The sequence below is a fragment of the Rhinichthys klamathensis genome, unplaced genomic scaffold, assembly GCF_029890125.1.
Source record: "Rhinichthys klamathensis goyatoka isolate OS25496 unplaced genomic scaffold, OSU_Roscu_1.1 h1tg000266l_1, whole genome shotgun sequence".
Taxonomy (NCBI): Eukaryota; Metazoa; Chordata; class Actinopteri; order Cypriniformes; family Leuciscidae; genus Rhinichthys; species Rhinichthys klamathensis.
The window spans coordinates 536913-552859 of record NW_026606787.1 but is presented as its reverse complement, the minus strand read 5'-3'; the positions used below and the strand labels follow the sequence as shown (position 1 = coordinate 552859).

The 15947-nt window shown below is 36.3% G+C and overlaps 2 protein-coding genes across 5 annotated transcripts in view; one reads left to right on the top strand and one right to left on the bottom strand.

The window, feature by feature from the left end:
* Positions 1-1843, top strand: part of adgrd1 (adhesion G protein-coupled receptor D1) — a 51860-nt gene extending 50017 nt beyond the window's left edge. For all 4 annotated transcript variants that reach the window (XM_056267948.1, XM_056267947.1, XM_056267946.1 and 1 more), the window contains 2 exons: positions 26-118; positions 1698-1843. In XM_056267948.1, the coding sequence (XP_056123923.1) occupies positions 26-118; positions 1698-1793 (189 nt within the window). In that variant the 3' untranslated portion in view covers positions 1794-1843. The remainder of the gene's footprint in view (positions 1-25; positions 119-1697) is intronic.
* An 8230-nt stretch (positions 1844-10073) lies between these two features.
* Positions 10074-11621, bottom strand: LOC130102049 (dynein regulatory complex subunit 4). The gene has a single exon (XM_056267942.1). The coding sequence runs from the start codon at positions 11570-11572 to the stop codon at positions 10133-10135; it is 1440 nt and encodes a 479-aa protein (XP_056123917.1). The 5' UTR covers positions 11573-11621; the 3' UTR covers positions 10074-10132.
* Between the last annotated feature and the right edge of the window lie 4326 nt (positions 11622-15947).

Genomic DNA, 15947 nt, shown 5'->3' with positions numbered 1-15947 from the left:
TCCATGTCGTATTACTGCTCAACAGGTCAGGGCTGCTTTCAAACACAAAACCAAAGTGTGGACTTTAACCAGCAGCTCAATGCGCAACATCAACGTCAAACCTTTCAACTCAGACATTGTGAGTAATTCCAGCTCTTTTCATTTTTACTTTTGTATTGTTCATGACCAGGGATTTTAGACTTACCCTTGTGAAAAAATAAGTACACTCTAACATGCTTCAACATAAAGAGCACTTATTATGGAAATAATATACTTTAAAAGAATATACTCAAGTGTGCACTTAATTAAATGTTTACAGTTAAATGAAAATGAATTATAGTTTAAATATATTAAATGTTGAACTTAACAGTGCTTTTTCGCCCCTCTTCAGTCCTATGTTCAAGTACATTTTTGTAATTTTATAATTACTTCTATTTGAAATATGGTAAAAGTGTACTGCTCAATGTAACGACTAAAATATACTTTTATATCATTCCTATTGAAACTTGTATGCCATGTATAGAAATATGTTTGTGATGTTGGAATTTAGAACATTTCAAAAATTAACTTTCAAATGTAATATCGAATAACACTACAGTTAAAATGATAATCAAGTACTTTGCATGTGCTTTAGTATGTTAGCCAACACATCAAAATAAGCGCACTTCTTTAAAGCACGACAAAAGATGGTTAAAATGTACTTTAAAGTAAAATGTTTAATTTGACATTATTACAAAGTGCACTTTAAAAAAAAGTTTTACAACAACCATGAAAGTGTACTCTCTTTAAGGGTTAGTTCACCCAAAAATGAAAATTCTGTCAGTAATTACTCACCCTCATGTTGTTCCAACCCTGTAAGATTTTCGTTCGTCTTCGAAACACAAATTAAGATATTTTTTATTAAATCTGAGAGCTGGATCACTCCTCCATAGGCTTCTTAAGGGATCGAAGCTGGCCGGCCCAAAAGTTATGAAAGACATCGTTAAAATAGTCCGAGTGACTACAGTGGCTCAACCTTAAGTTTACCAAGCGACGAGAATACTTTTTGTGCGCAAAAAAACAAACAAAAATAACGACTTTATTCAACTAATCATTTCCTTGAAACTACGCAAAGCTTCTAGGTTGTACGTCACGCATCACACACATGACCAGCGTCGGCCAATAGTGAGCCTGCGTGTGACGTGCAACACAGAAGCTTTGCGCAATATCACTACGTGAAATATCACGGCCCACAGAGAAGGAAATGATTAGTTGAATAAAGTCGTTATTTTTGTTTGTTTTTTGCGCACAAAAAGTATTCTCGTCGCTTGATAAACTTAAGGTTGAGCCACTGTAGTCACTCGGACTATTTTAACGATGTCTTTCATAACTTTTGGGCGCCCAGCTTTGATCCCTTAAGAAGCCTATGGAGGAGTGATCCAGCTCTCAGATTTAATCAAAAATATCTTAATTTGTGTTCCGAAGATGAACAAAGGTCTTACGGGTTTGGAACAACATGAGGGTGAGTAATTACTGACAGAATTTTCATTTTTGGGTGAACTAACCCTTTAAGCACACTCAAGTGGCCTGTTAATTTGTTAATATTATATTATCTGGAAATATATATATTTTTAAATATACTTTTAAGATTTGAAGTACACATTCTGTACAATTAGGCACAGTTCTTCCTCACAAAGGTATTAGAAAAAAACATGTATTAATCTGCTTTTCTTTCGCAGATGAACGGCAACAAGGGAGGTGTGACTCCCACGAAGATGAACACGTGGGACAAGAGCACCAACTCTGCCAACCGCATAGATTTGTCAGCAGTATAATGGCTTCTGATGAGGACAACAGAACAGTGTAGCAATTCCTGTAGAAGATGCGCCGATTTAAAAGGACTTCAATGGCTACAAACACTTGCAGCTAATCGTAGAATAGTTAACTCACAACACAAAGTTCTCTGATGTCATTTGCTCCTGCTGATGATCTCTCTATTACAAACATTGGATGAAGACACAAGGCCCATTGTTGGGAAGAAGGAGCGTATGACTTTTTCATCATTTGCTAATAATGTGGCCTGCTGAGGACTCTGAATTCATGAAAATATACTAACTCTCACAGACAGGAGACTCTCCTGCTTGCTCTGCTTGCTCTGCTTGTTTGGATAATACACTAGATCTGTGCTACACTTGGACCACTGTCTGGCCGTCCTTCAAAGAGAGGAATCATGTACAGGTCTGGAGCGTCTCAACTTTAGCAAGAAAGATTCTTTGCAACAGTCCTCCTTAGTGAAGTACGTAGCAGCTTCTATTACTTCCTGTCCATTTGGCACTAAAGTTCCTGCTATATTGCTTTTTCAGTTTTTCAAAAATGCTTACACATTTTTATGAAACTATGGCTCCATTTCTCAAAACTCTACACATAAGATGCAAAACGTCACACATATCTTGCAAAAGCAAACACTTCATTCAAAACTATATTAACTCTTCTAAAAATGCTATTTTTGTGTAGTAACTCTACACACAAAGATAAAATGATTAGACACATATACGCCAAACTACACACAGATGTGAAAAATGTAAAACACTACTCTCTTGTGCCTTTTGCTTGTTCAGAGTGCAGAGGAGTGTACATAGCATTCGCGTGTACATATGGACAAATACACTGTATATACAGTATGTATGCACAACTGATTAATTTTACACAGTTATGGAACTAAACTGAATCAATACTGAAGTGACTTAAGCTGAATAATGACACTATTGGCTTGTTAGAACTGATTTATAGCAGATTTTGAATTTGTTATATTGTGAAGCTGCAGTGAAACAGTCTAGCTATATTGTAGCTTGTATGCATATTCAGTATATATATACAGGTCCTTCTCAAAAAATTAGCATATTGTGATAAAGTTCATTATTTTCCATAATGTAATGATAAAAATTAAACTTTCGTATATTTTAGATTCATTGCACACCAACTGAAATATTTCAGGTCTTTTATTGTTTTAATACTGATGATTTTGCCATACAGCTCATGAAAACCCAAAATTCCTGTCTCAAAAAATTAGAATATTTCATCCGACCAATTAAAGAAGTGTTTTTAATACAAAAAAAAAAAGTCAACCTTCAAATAATTATGTTCAGTTATGCACTCAATAGTCAATACTTGGTCGGGAATCCTTTTGCAGAAATGACTGCTTCAATGCGGCGTGGCATGGAGGCAATCAGCCTGTGGCACTGCTGAGGTGTTATGGAGGCCCAGGATGCTTCGATAGCGGCCTTAAGCTCATCCAGAGTGTTGGGTCTTGCATCTCTCAACTTTCTCTTCACAATATCCCACAGATTCTCTATGGGGTTCAGGTCAGGAGAGCTGGCAGGCCAATTGAGCACAATAATACCATGGTCAGTAAACCATTTACCAGTGGTTTGGCACTGTGAGCAGGTGCCAGGTCGTGCTGAAAAATGAAATCTTCATCTCCAAAAAGCTTTTCAGCAGATGGAATCATGAAGTGCTCCAAAATCTCCTGATAGCTAGCTGCATTGACCCTGCCCTTGATAAAACACAGTGCACCAACACCAGCAGCTGACATGGCACCCCAGACCATCACTGACTGTGGGTACTTGACACTGGACTTCAGGCATTTTGGCATTTCCTTCTCCCCAGTCTTCCTCCAGACTCTGGCACCTTGATTTCCGAATGACATGCAAAACTGAGCAACAGTCCAGTGCTGTTTCTCTGTAGCCCAGGTCAGGCGCTTCTGCCGCTGTTTCTGGTTCAAAAGTGGCTTGACTTGGGGAATGCGGCACCTGTAGCCCATTTCCTGCACACGCCTGTGCACGGTGGCTCTGGATGTTTCTACTCCAGACTCAGTCCACTGCTTCCGCAGGTCCCCCAAGGTCTGTAATCGGTCCTTCTCCACAATCTTCCTCAGGGTCCGGTCACCTCTTTTCGTTGTGCAGCGTTTTTTGCCACACTTTTTCCTTCCCACAGACTTCCAACTGAGGTGCCTTGATACAGCACTCTGGGAACAGCCTATTTGTTCAGAAATTTCTTTCTGTCTTACCCTCTTGCTTGAGGGTGTCAATGATGGCCTTCTGGACAGCAGTCAGGTCGGCAGTCTTACCCATGATTGCGGTTTTGAGTAATGAAACAGGCTGGGAGTTTTTAAAAGCCTCAGGAATCTTTTGCAGGTGTTTAGAGTTAATTAGTTGATTCAGATGATTAGGTTAATAGCTCGTTTAGAGACCCTTTTCATGATATGCTAATATTTTGAGACAGGAATTTTGGGTTTTCATGAGCTGTATGCCAAAATCATCAGTATTAAAACAATAAAAGACCTGAAATATTTCAGTTGGTGTGCAATGAATCTAAAATATATGAAAGTTTAATTTTTATCATTACATTATGGAAAATAATGAACTTTATCACAATATGCTAATTTTTTGAGAAGGACCTGTATATATATACACATTTATATACACTTAATATGCATAAAAGCCAAGTCAGAAAGTCAACTTTATTTATAAAGTGCTTTGTGTGCGTATGTGTTGGTGTGTATATATGTATGTATATGTATATATACACATATACACTATTTACATATATGTGTGTGCATATATATATATATATATATAAATAATATATATACACTATAAACAGAAATAAAAGGGGGCAAAAAAAATTCTTTCTTTCTCAAAACACTGAGTTTTGATGTCTAAGTGATCAATTTATGTATAAGTGTTTTCACACATGATCATTTGGTGTAGGTACTCAGTAAACGAAAATGGCATTTAAATTGCAGTGTTTTCTAAATGAAACAAAAGAGATGTTAGTTTTGAATGATGTGTGTAATGTAGAGAACTGTGTTTAGAGTTTTGCAAAATGTTTGTTTTACAATAGCAAACTGAGTTTAAAGCACGTAATGTGCTTGTAGTTTTGCAGACTTGGTCTGAAGATTCGGTACACAAACGAATGGTTTCACTGAGTGGGCCTCAAGTACCACTTTTAGTGTCTAAGCAATTTTAAAAAACTGTAATTAGACCTGAAAGAGAAATACAATACTGGCAGAAATCTCTGGAGTTTTTCCTGATCATTGGGACGGTTTTCTCATTTTTATCTAGTATTGTAAATGGCACTTTTTTTAACCAAAAAGGGTTTGAATGGAGAATTTTCAACAGAGGTCAATGTGAAAAGTGATAAATCACAAAATGTAAATTAAGCTATCAGGCATCTGGAGCTAGTTAGTTTGAGACCAAGTGTTGCGTTGTAGTTATTAATGAAATAAAATTTCCAATAAATCGAAGTAAAAAAATATTTTTCTTAAAGTAACTTTGGTAATAGGGTTGAATAGTTGACATTGACAAATACAGTAAACGCTATGCTACTGGTGTATCAATGAAGAAAATGGACTGAGCTTATTTAATTTCTTCATGTCTTCTGTGTTTTAATTCTAAGGAATGTTACTTTTTTATAATAGGGAAAGATCATGTGATAACAGGGTTGCATGTAAACTTTGGGATACAGATAAATATAATGTTTTGGTGATTAACATGAATGATTCAATGTAGTTCATAAATACTAATTAGTAATCCAAATTAATATTAAACTAATGCATTCAGTTGTTTACTCAAATTAATTGAACATTGTTATATGATTTAAATAGTTTGATACTGAGAAGGTCAAAACCTCTTGAGGTGGGACAGGCTAATTTCATGTTAGATAATAGTTTATTTAATAATTCATAGAACAAAAAAAAACATGGGAACTGTGGCTCTTATGCTTTAAAACAGTAACTGAACACCTAAGAGGACCCTGTTTTTGGAAAGTGCCACATAGTTCTGTACTAGTATGCATCAGTTCATAAAGGTGGACACTTTTGTGATGTCAATAACACAGAACTCATGTTAAATGCCCTAAAGCCAGTGTGTGACACACATAGCCATACAGTGTCTGTAATTGTTTCATTGGTACCAAGACAGGTCAGTGTATTTTTAACGTGTGACCAAATATCTTTTAAATTATTTTCGTCGGCATGTTCCAACAAGACTTTGATACTGCTTGAAAGATGATCTCATTCAGTATCATAACTGTTATTTTTCTCAACGTTATAGCTTAATCAGCTATTGTTTGTAGTTTATGAGTGGATGTCTGAGTATTCATGATCTTGGTACATTAAGGTACTTTATTTCAGCAAGACAGTTTCTCCCAAATGAACATTTAAACACCAAGTGCACTTCTTATCTGATTGTTATTTAATATTTGAAAATAATTGTGTTTATGCAGTGTCTCAATTAGGGGACATTCACTATTTTTGTATCTAGGCCTATAACACATTTATGTAATGTTTTTCTCATATGAAAATGCTGGAACCATAGAGTGAAAGTACGCATATATGACTGGACTTTTACATCTTCACATTACACATGCTTCTAAAGTATTAAATAGCACCGGTATGATCTAAGCACACACACACACACACACACACACACACACACACGAATGGCCATAGCAGTGTTTAACAGAGGAAGTGCCTACAAATTCCAGCAACAGTTTTTCTTAAATGTTTATAATGTGAGAAATCTTTCTGTGAAGTTTTTATTCGATTTATTCTGTTTCCTTGATTTATTCTGTTCTAATGCAAATGGATTTTCACTGTTTTCTTTTGAAAAATAAAGAGTATGCCAAATAAAAACTTTTATTTAAGTCTAATAACTGTAGCCGACTGTGATATGACATAAGTGAGTTGTACATATTTGTAAGTCCTATATTACATTTCCTACATATCTCTTTTATAAGAGTGTCCTTCTGAATATAAATCGCTAAGTCTAGACATAATCTATAGACTTTTTCTCTGATTCATTTTCAGGGGTAAATCTGCGGAATGGATCTAATATAACCAAATTATTTACAAACATGCAGTTCTAATCCTGCAGAAATCTCTGGGAACCGATTCAGTGTACAATGCTGACTGCTTATTCACTATGAGGACGGGGATATGTGATAGATATTCATGAGCTTATTACTTGTGTTTCCTGTGTTTCTTTTATATGGTACAGAGAGTCCTTCAGGTTTATGTGGAGAAGGATTATCTGTGAACAGTAACATGCATTAAAACCTTATACCCATGTTGATTGATGTTTAAAAAAACTGATTACGTTTTGATTGTCTTTGACATCTATTACATTTTTAATGAAGGTCATTATGTTTGTAATATGCCCTGTATATCTCTGTTTTGAATAAAATTGACTCTTTAGTATTGACATTATGCATTTTCGAATTTTAATTTACCATTTGTCTTAAAATCATTCTTAAAAACATACATTTTTCCTTCTGATTAAGCTATGTGAGGATTCAGCAATACAAATTCAGCTATTCAAATAGAGACCATTTCCATTTTTATTAGATTTTAACAGTGTTTTTGTCTCATACTTTCTTTTTTTTTAGGTCTAACAAGCACTGTCATCTCAGGAGGAAGTTTAGGGTGAAAAATTATTACAATTTAAAGTAACTGTGTTTTTTTATGTTAATATAGGCTATGTTTTAAAATGTAATTTATTTCTGTGATGTCAAAGCTGAATTGTCAGCAGGATTACTTCAGTCACATCACAACTAAAAAATAACAAATCGCCGGGGGGTGATGGGCTATCCTCAGAATTTTATAAATATTTTATCGCTGAACTGTCCCCTTTTTTATTGAAAGTCTTCATAGAATCCATTGAAAACGAATGCCTCCCCACCTCTCTGACCCAGGGAATAACAGTCCTAATTCCTAAACCAAACCAGGACAAATTATTTTTAGTTAATTGGCGCCCAATTTGTTTACTTAACAACGATTATAAAATCTTAGCTCTCTTATTGGCTAGAAGATTACGGACGGGCTTCATGAACACAAGGCATATAGGAAATAACATTAGGCTCATTTTAGATATTTTAGATTACCCAGAAATGGTAGAGGAGGGTGGGCTCATGCTGTTTGTAGATTTTTACAAAGCATTTGACCCCCTTGAACATCCATTCATTTTACAGTCCCTTCGGGAAAAATATTCGGTTTTGGTGAGTTTTTTTCCTCAGCTATTATGAGTCTATATAACAATAGTAATAGCTCAATTAGACTAACAGGTGGTGTGTCTCCCAGGTTCAATGTCTCTAGAGGCATCCGACAAGGGTGCCCGGCTTCGCCTTACCTCTTCCTATTGGTAGCCCAGCTTTTGTCTGATCATATTAAATCAAGTCAGATAAACGGCATCAATATATTATTATTATGCAAAGAACCAGAAAAAGCTGAACCAGAGAGGCAGAGGCAGACTACTGTCTAAGGCAGAAGGTTTATCACGGTTAACATATCCAGCTCTATCTCTGTATGTGGACAAAAAACATATTACTGAGATTGACAAGCTTCTTTTTAACTTCTTATGGGAAAATAGAACTCATCATGTGAAGAAGTCTGTTCTAACAAATGACTATATGAAAAGGGTGGATTAAACTTTATCGATTTCTGTACTCTTAATAATACTTTTAAAGTAAATTGGTTGAAACATTTCTTTAAAAACCCTAATTCTATTTGGAATGTCATACCATGTCATTTGCTGTCAAAACTGGGTGGGTTGAGCTATTTCTTAACCTGTAATTATAATATTGATAAAGTCCCGATAAAAATGTCAGCCTTTCACCGCCAGGCCTTCCTTTCATGGTCTCTTATTTGCAAACACAACTTTTCACCCAACAAATATTACATATGGAACAACAAAGACATATTGTTTAAACACAAATCTTTATTTATTGATTACTGGTTTAATAATAACATTATTTTTGTTGACCAATTATTTAACAGGGATGGTTGTCTGTACTCTTATAATGAGTTTCTAGAAAAATACAAAATTCCTGTGTCTCCTGGAGATTATGCCAAAGTCTTTGGAGCAATTACTTCTGGTGTTTGCATGTTACAACTAACTTTGTTATCGCTGACTGACACTTCAGTTGGTAAGATTTGTTTTTCTTGTAACAATGGTAAGAACAATAAACTAATTAGATCCCTGTTCAAAACAGATATTATCACAGTCCCATATATGGTTCCATACTGGAATAAATTTGTGCAAAACATTGACTGGAAGAAGGTCTGGCTCTTACCCAACCGATATTTGCTGACCAACCAAATTAGAGAAATATAATTTAAAATAATTCATAGGATTTACCCGTCTAATGATCATATTGTTAAAAAAATTTAAAAAGACATTGATGTAATGTGCACGTTCTGCTCTATGAGTATTGAAACAGTTACCCATTTGTTTTGGCACTGCCCTTTTGTCCAAAGTTTCTGGTCTGATATTTGTAATTTTATTGCAGAAAAAAATTGAGAAAGATTTCAAGTTGTTTTGGAAGGATGTTCTTTTTGGCCTTTATGACCTCAACAGAACTAAGACCTAATGAAACCTTCATTATTAATCTCATTATTCTCTTGGCAAAATTTTACATTCATAAATGTAAGTTTACGCATTCCAAAACATCTTTTATTGCTTTTAACAATGAGGTCAAGCAATATGTCAACACGATTAAGTATTCTCTTAATCAAAAGGCAACAAAAACTGAATGTGTGTAAACAATTTGATATCTTTTTGTAAATCCGTTCTCCGTATGTGAGACTTTTGTTTATGTTTTGTTTATGTTAAAACACCCGCAATGTTGGAAACTGCACAATGTATTATTTTTATAATGAAGATGAACGTTCCTGTAAACTGCAATTGTTGAATAAAATAACAAAGAGAATGTCTAATAGGAGAAAAAAAGAAAAAGAAAAAACTTCCGTCACATGATCCTTCAGAAATCATTCTCTTTTCCCCCCAGGGAAAGCTAGCCCATACCGTCAGCATTTTTGATCATTTTTAACTTTCATGGCCCCCGGAATATTTTGTTACTAACATGCAATAGCCATATAAAAAGAAAAAACATATACGATTTTTAAAATTTTTATTAAAAACGTTTTATTCTAGCTTCATGTATTATTTTTGGTCAACACTTGAATGTTGGTAAGTTTCATTAAAAAGCAACATTTTGAACAACGATGAGAAAATCGCGTTTTTGTCAAAGACTACATAGCGGATAAGCAAATTTTTTTTTTTGAATAACATTTAATCATTTTATTTTATCAAGATAAAATATGTTTTTTCCTTTCTTGCTAATTTGGAGCAGAAACGAGGGCATCAGGACCCCGACCAAGACTCTGTCCAGCACTGCTTTCGAGTGGCTTAAAGCCGAGTTCTTCCACAGGGATCCCAAATGCCCGCAGCTTTGCTTCAGAAGTCTTCAGCAAGTCATTATAGGCCTTGCAAACTCGTGCCACTTCATACTGTAAGTCTGTGATAGTATGGTTTTTGGACTCCAAAACTTCCTCCAGTTTATGGGTGACCACACTGAGGGTAGTAGGGTCCAGGTTGGAAACAGACAGCACTTCACTGAGCTGGGCTTCCTTCTTTTCCAGCGTGTCATTGAGTGCACTCAGTTTGCACTCCAGCAGCAGGTTCTTGAAGCCACTTTTCTGCTGAACCTCCAGGATGGCTTTAGTGAACTTCATGTACAATTCGTCTCGCTCCAACTGAACCTTAGTAAATCTCTGCTCCAACACTTCATGCTCCCACTTAAGCTCCTTCAATTCTCTGTCAAATATTTTGAGACGAGCTCTCGTTCTAGTTAGAGCACTCTTGTCCTTCTCATAGTTGGCGAGCTGTTTCTGAAGCTCTGCGACTTCCTCTTTGGCCTTTTGTGGAGACTCTCTAAGCTCCTTATTCTGCTCAAGCACTTCCGCCATCTCTTTATTTCTTTTCTCCTCCTTCCTTTTCATGTCCTTTAACTCTTCCTTGAGTGAAGTGATAAAGTCCAGATTTTTGTAGACTATGTCATTGAAGTAGTTTCTGATGTCTCTGAAAGCTTTCTCGTGATTCTTCATAAGCATGTTGATGTGGCTGTTCTTTCGCTCCTCGATCTCATGAATCTCCGTCTTGCGTCTTAGTTCTTCCTCCTGACGCAGCTTCTGCATCCTTTTCTCATATTTGGATCCAATTTCTCGTACTTGTCTGGCAAAATCATTTCGCAGATCAGTAATTTCCTCATCGTGTTTCAAATTAATGCTCTTGAGCACATTCTCACTGGACAGCTCCTGCTCTTTTAAGTGAACTTTCAAGTTGCGCATGTCTTTCTGCAGATGATTCCCGAGGACAGCGTTCTCCTTCTGCAGCTGTTTGGTGCTGATAACACTTTCAGCCTTCAGCTCAGAAAGCATGTTCTGCTGTTCATACAGCAAGTGCTTCACCTTCTGCTTATAAACCTTAATTTCCACTTGATGGCGCTCCTCAGCCTCCTCCAGATCACGATCTCTGTTTCTCAGCTCGCACTTATTCTCATCCAGATGTCTTCTGGTGATTTCCCAAAATGTGTGGATTTTGTCCCTCTCTAGCTGGAAATAGTTGCGTTCCTCTCGTTCTCTGTCCAGCTCCTCTCGCAGACGCACAATGTGCTCCTCCAACTGCTCTTTGGACATCTCCTCTGTGGACAAGCCATCCACTACTGTTGGAGTTCTGCCCTTTGGGGACTTGTTGGAAGATTTTTTCTTTGGCGGCATTATTTGCGAACGCGTTATCACCACCTAAAATGAAAATAAAGTGACTTGTTGCTTCCCGGTTGCTTCACATGCTGCTGTTGCTACTACACAACAACGGTTTCCTAGCAACATGAGAGCTAGGCTCCCGGATAAGCAACATTGCTTGTTTCCGCTTCTTCCTCACCTCACTGTGTTGTGATGTGGAGAGCGCCCCCTTCCGTTACATTTTCATACGTTTTATTTGAATTATTTATTTTTAATTTTAATGCTTGAAAGAACCGTTTTATTGCGTTTTGCCAAGACGGGATTGGAGAGAATGACGTTTGTCCTGCAGGAAGTGTCATCATCATGGCTCATGTCAGAGTAATGATACCCCTCCTCACACATTTAAAACCTTTTACACGCTCGATGGCTCATAGATTTGGCAGATTACAGCGTGACTGGGTGGAGTACAGTTGAGTTGAGATACAAAGCAGATTCATTGACTACGTTCATTGCAAATGACTGATGAAGGTCCCAGGCGGCTTTTTCAAATGTAAGTTTAAAGGAGTTCTGCTTATCAGCTATACGTGTTTTATGTGCGGAAAGGGAGCAGAATACGAATTAGAAAACTTCCAATATCATATATCATTAGGTTTGGGGTGGATGTGTTTATATGCCAAACGTTCAATTTAATATTATGAATGATATAATAACCCAGAAGAGTGCTCAGATAATGCTCTTATTCATTCAGGACAATGAATATGATGCAAACCAGTACGACATCCAAAAACGCAGACAATGACCAGCAGCTATAACCAATAGTGAAATACAGCATGGAAACGGTTCCTCAAGTGGATCTTTGGGAATTCTGCCTCTTTTTAATGAACAACTTATGGACTACATTTACGGTTAAAGGGGAAAAAATGCTCAATTTCCAGTCAAAGCCTATCAGGTAGAGCAAAAACAAAATGTCTAACTGTCTGACCTGTCATTTTGTAATTAGTACTGCCCCCGTTAAAGAGGCTTTACATTTTACATAGCCTAATACTTTTTTTCATAAATCATTCATCTTTCATAGCCTACATGTTCCATCTATCAATAGTTTGAGCGTTGCAATAATGTAATTTCACCACACGATGGCAATATTGTTATGTCTAAATCTGAAAGAAGAAAACGGCATATGATCTTGACTCGCGCTTCATAACAGCCATGCTTTTTGTTATTATATTAATTATCTAGTATCACTTAGAGGGCAGCGTGATAATGTTAAAGTTATATAATCTTATGACTTTATCATGCTCTGTGGTGTTAATGTGTAACTTTCTTAGTCGTTTTGGTACATTTATAGAATCATCTTATCATCCTTAAGATTTGCAAACCAGTAAGTGCATTTCTCAAAACAATCCATTCAAACAGCACCACACAATGGATTACTTGCAAAAAGCATGTAACTTTCTCAAAATCCTTAGTAGGCTACATCTCTCAAAACTCAAAAGTAATTATGTCAATGAACATATCTAGTGGCATCAGAATGACAAGTCCTTGTGTCACTGTTCACAAACAAGTTAGTCAAAATAGTCATGTTGTCAATATAACAGACCCTCTCAGTATTTTCAGATGTAGCCTAAACTATGGCTATGATTTGATGACAATGATTGAAAATGCACAATACTGCACTTTATATGGCATATATACATTTCAACAGTACTTATTTATACATTACTCTATGTGGGATATTGATTGCAAGAGACTGGACAGGATTCAGTTACACTTTTACTGTTGGTCTGTCATTAAATTGTTCAATGTAGCATTACAGTAAGTAGGCTATACAATGTTACAGTATAGTGAACATTGTCTGATTACATACCCGTACAAACGTTTGAATGATTGAGGACACGGATGTTCTCCGAACATTCGGCTGAACCTTTCGATCCGCCTCGGCCCATAAGGTCATGATTGAGAACATGGTCCACAATAGTGGCCCTTATTTCATCAGAAACATCTCTACAATCTTGGCCTCTTCTACCTCTTCCACTCTTTTTCCTCCGTACCCTTCCACTACGCATCCTTCCTCGATCTTCTTCTTCAAGACTGTTGACCCTGCTTGTTTCCTTGTTGTTCTTCCATTGTCAGAATTTGTAACTCTGTGTTGTGCTCTGTCCGTATACGCTTGCCAAATGAAGCTTCATGACATGCACCTCTGAGCTATTTTAGATAACTGGTTGATCATTGGTTGATCTTGTCCTTTACATTTCCCTTACATTTACATTAGTGAAATAAAAAATTCACCTCCGCAATAAGTCAATTAAGGACACATTTACAAAAAAAAAAAGGTATAATATAAATGTATAGAAAATGATCAGTTTCTTTGGGTTTAATATTTATAGGTATGTGTTTGAGTAAAATTATTATTATTTTTTAATTATTATTCAGGGGGTATTCCAGAAAGCAGCTTATGAGAAATTAAGAGAAAGCACACTGCCATCTTACTCCGACGAAAGTGACATGAACGCACCTCCCGTCGTAAACACGACTTCCCACTTCGTAAGTACGAACTTCCCAGGAGGACTTGAACGCATCATATACTCTGAGTTGGATGAACTTATTCTGGACGCGTTTTTGGAACAAGGATACCTCGAGTAAGCAAGGTGTGGTTCAATCAACCGAGAGTTCAGGGTATGTTTGACGGTAAGATAACCTTGCTTTCTGGAATACACCCCTGTTCCAGAGTATCCTTATTGTTTTGTTTTTTTACCCCTTAGCTTTCTCAGCTTTTTCTAGAGTTCTTCGTTAACTTTAGAATTTAGTTTTCCCTTTATTTTGCCTTAGAAGTTTGCTTTTTCCTTTTCCTTTACTGGTTCCTTTAGTTTATTCCTAGCTTTAGTTCTCTGTTTTTCTCTTTATTTGTTTGCTACTTAGTAGTTTATATAGTTATTGCAAAGCATTAGTTTCCGCCATCTGTTGTTGTTTCGTCTTGTGTTTGCTGTGTATCTTGTTTATACAGTCCTGTCCTGCAAGCTGAGCTTCCCTGGCTGGTCACTCTCCCTGCCTATAGCAGCAAGACTGGTGCAGTGCCTGAGATACCTGAGTGTTTATCCTGTGGTGCATTGAGTTCTTGCCTGGCATCGCTACTATCCTCCGGTCTCGCGATACCCTACCATTTCTGGTCACCAGCCTATCGTCAAGTTGGGCTAGTCACAGCGGCAGCTCTCCCAGCTTGCCTGTTATTGTTCATGATTCCTTGCCCATTGTTTGGACTGTGTTCACCTCTTCCCTTGCCTCATTGTGTCTTGTCTGTTTGTTAATAATTCAGTGTAACTCATTCTGTGCTTGAGTCCTCTCTCATAGATCCCTGATATATATATATATATATATTATGCTGACAACACAATCACCCTTTAAACATGGAGGAACATCACAACTCTGAACAGCAGCAGCTACATCAGTACTGTATAAATACTTTTGTATTTATACAGTACATTTATTTTTGTAGAAATGTTACATGTAAACTGAATATTCTTGTCATGGAAGAGCAATAGGAAGATATGATGTGTTAGAGAAGACATAATAGAGTGTGAAAAAATGAACATATTTCTGCACAAATACATATACTGTATAAATACAAATGTTCATTTTCTTTTTGTGTTATACAGTATTGACTTTTCACAGTCAGTTTTTGGATCTGTGTTTAAAAAGCTCAGTGTGATCCACAAGAGCATTCAACTAGATAAAACTGACATCATCTTGTATAGAATATAATCAGTTAGTCAACAAAAAATTAGGAAAAAAAAACATTACATTTGTATACAATGAATATTATGTTGAAAAAAAAAACACCTACACATTTTGACCAGTGTGGTTTACATGACAAAAAAAGAAAATTATTTTGGTGCCAATGGCCAATTTACTGGCACAATAACACGATTTTGATGCATGAATTAAATGTTTTGGGTGAGTTACATTTTGCAGGCATCCAATAGAGTTGTGATGTTCCAGCAAACAGCACTTAGAGTTTAGAGCATATTAAGATTGAAAAATGTGCCAAAGTGATTGAGAAAAACTGAAAACACAAACGGCAACAGTATAGTTATACTATGTAATTGAGGGGTAAGAAGACTATTCAACAGGGAACATTTAATACATTTTGATCAACATGACATGAAGCAATTGATAATGTAGGGCAGGCTATAATCAATTGCTTGAATGTGCCAAAGCATTTGCAATTTGTTCAAAAGAATGATAAATTGTTTTATGATGTGCACAAGTGGCTATAGATGAGGTGGCGGTTGAACAAGTAGTTTTGAGAATTTCAGTTGTGATCTGAGAAATGAACCAAAGCGACTGAGAAAAACTAATGGCAGACATACAATATATTTTATCATTATGTAACGTACTGCCATTTAACATAAATAAG

What these genes read in the sequence shown, in the direction of transcription:
- LOC130102049 (XM_056267942.1), bottom strand. Translation starts at nt 11,572, where the DNA reads ATGCCGCCAAAGAAAAAATCTTCCAACAAGTCCCCAAAGGGCAGAACT.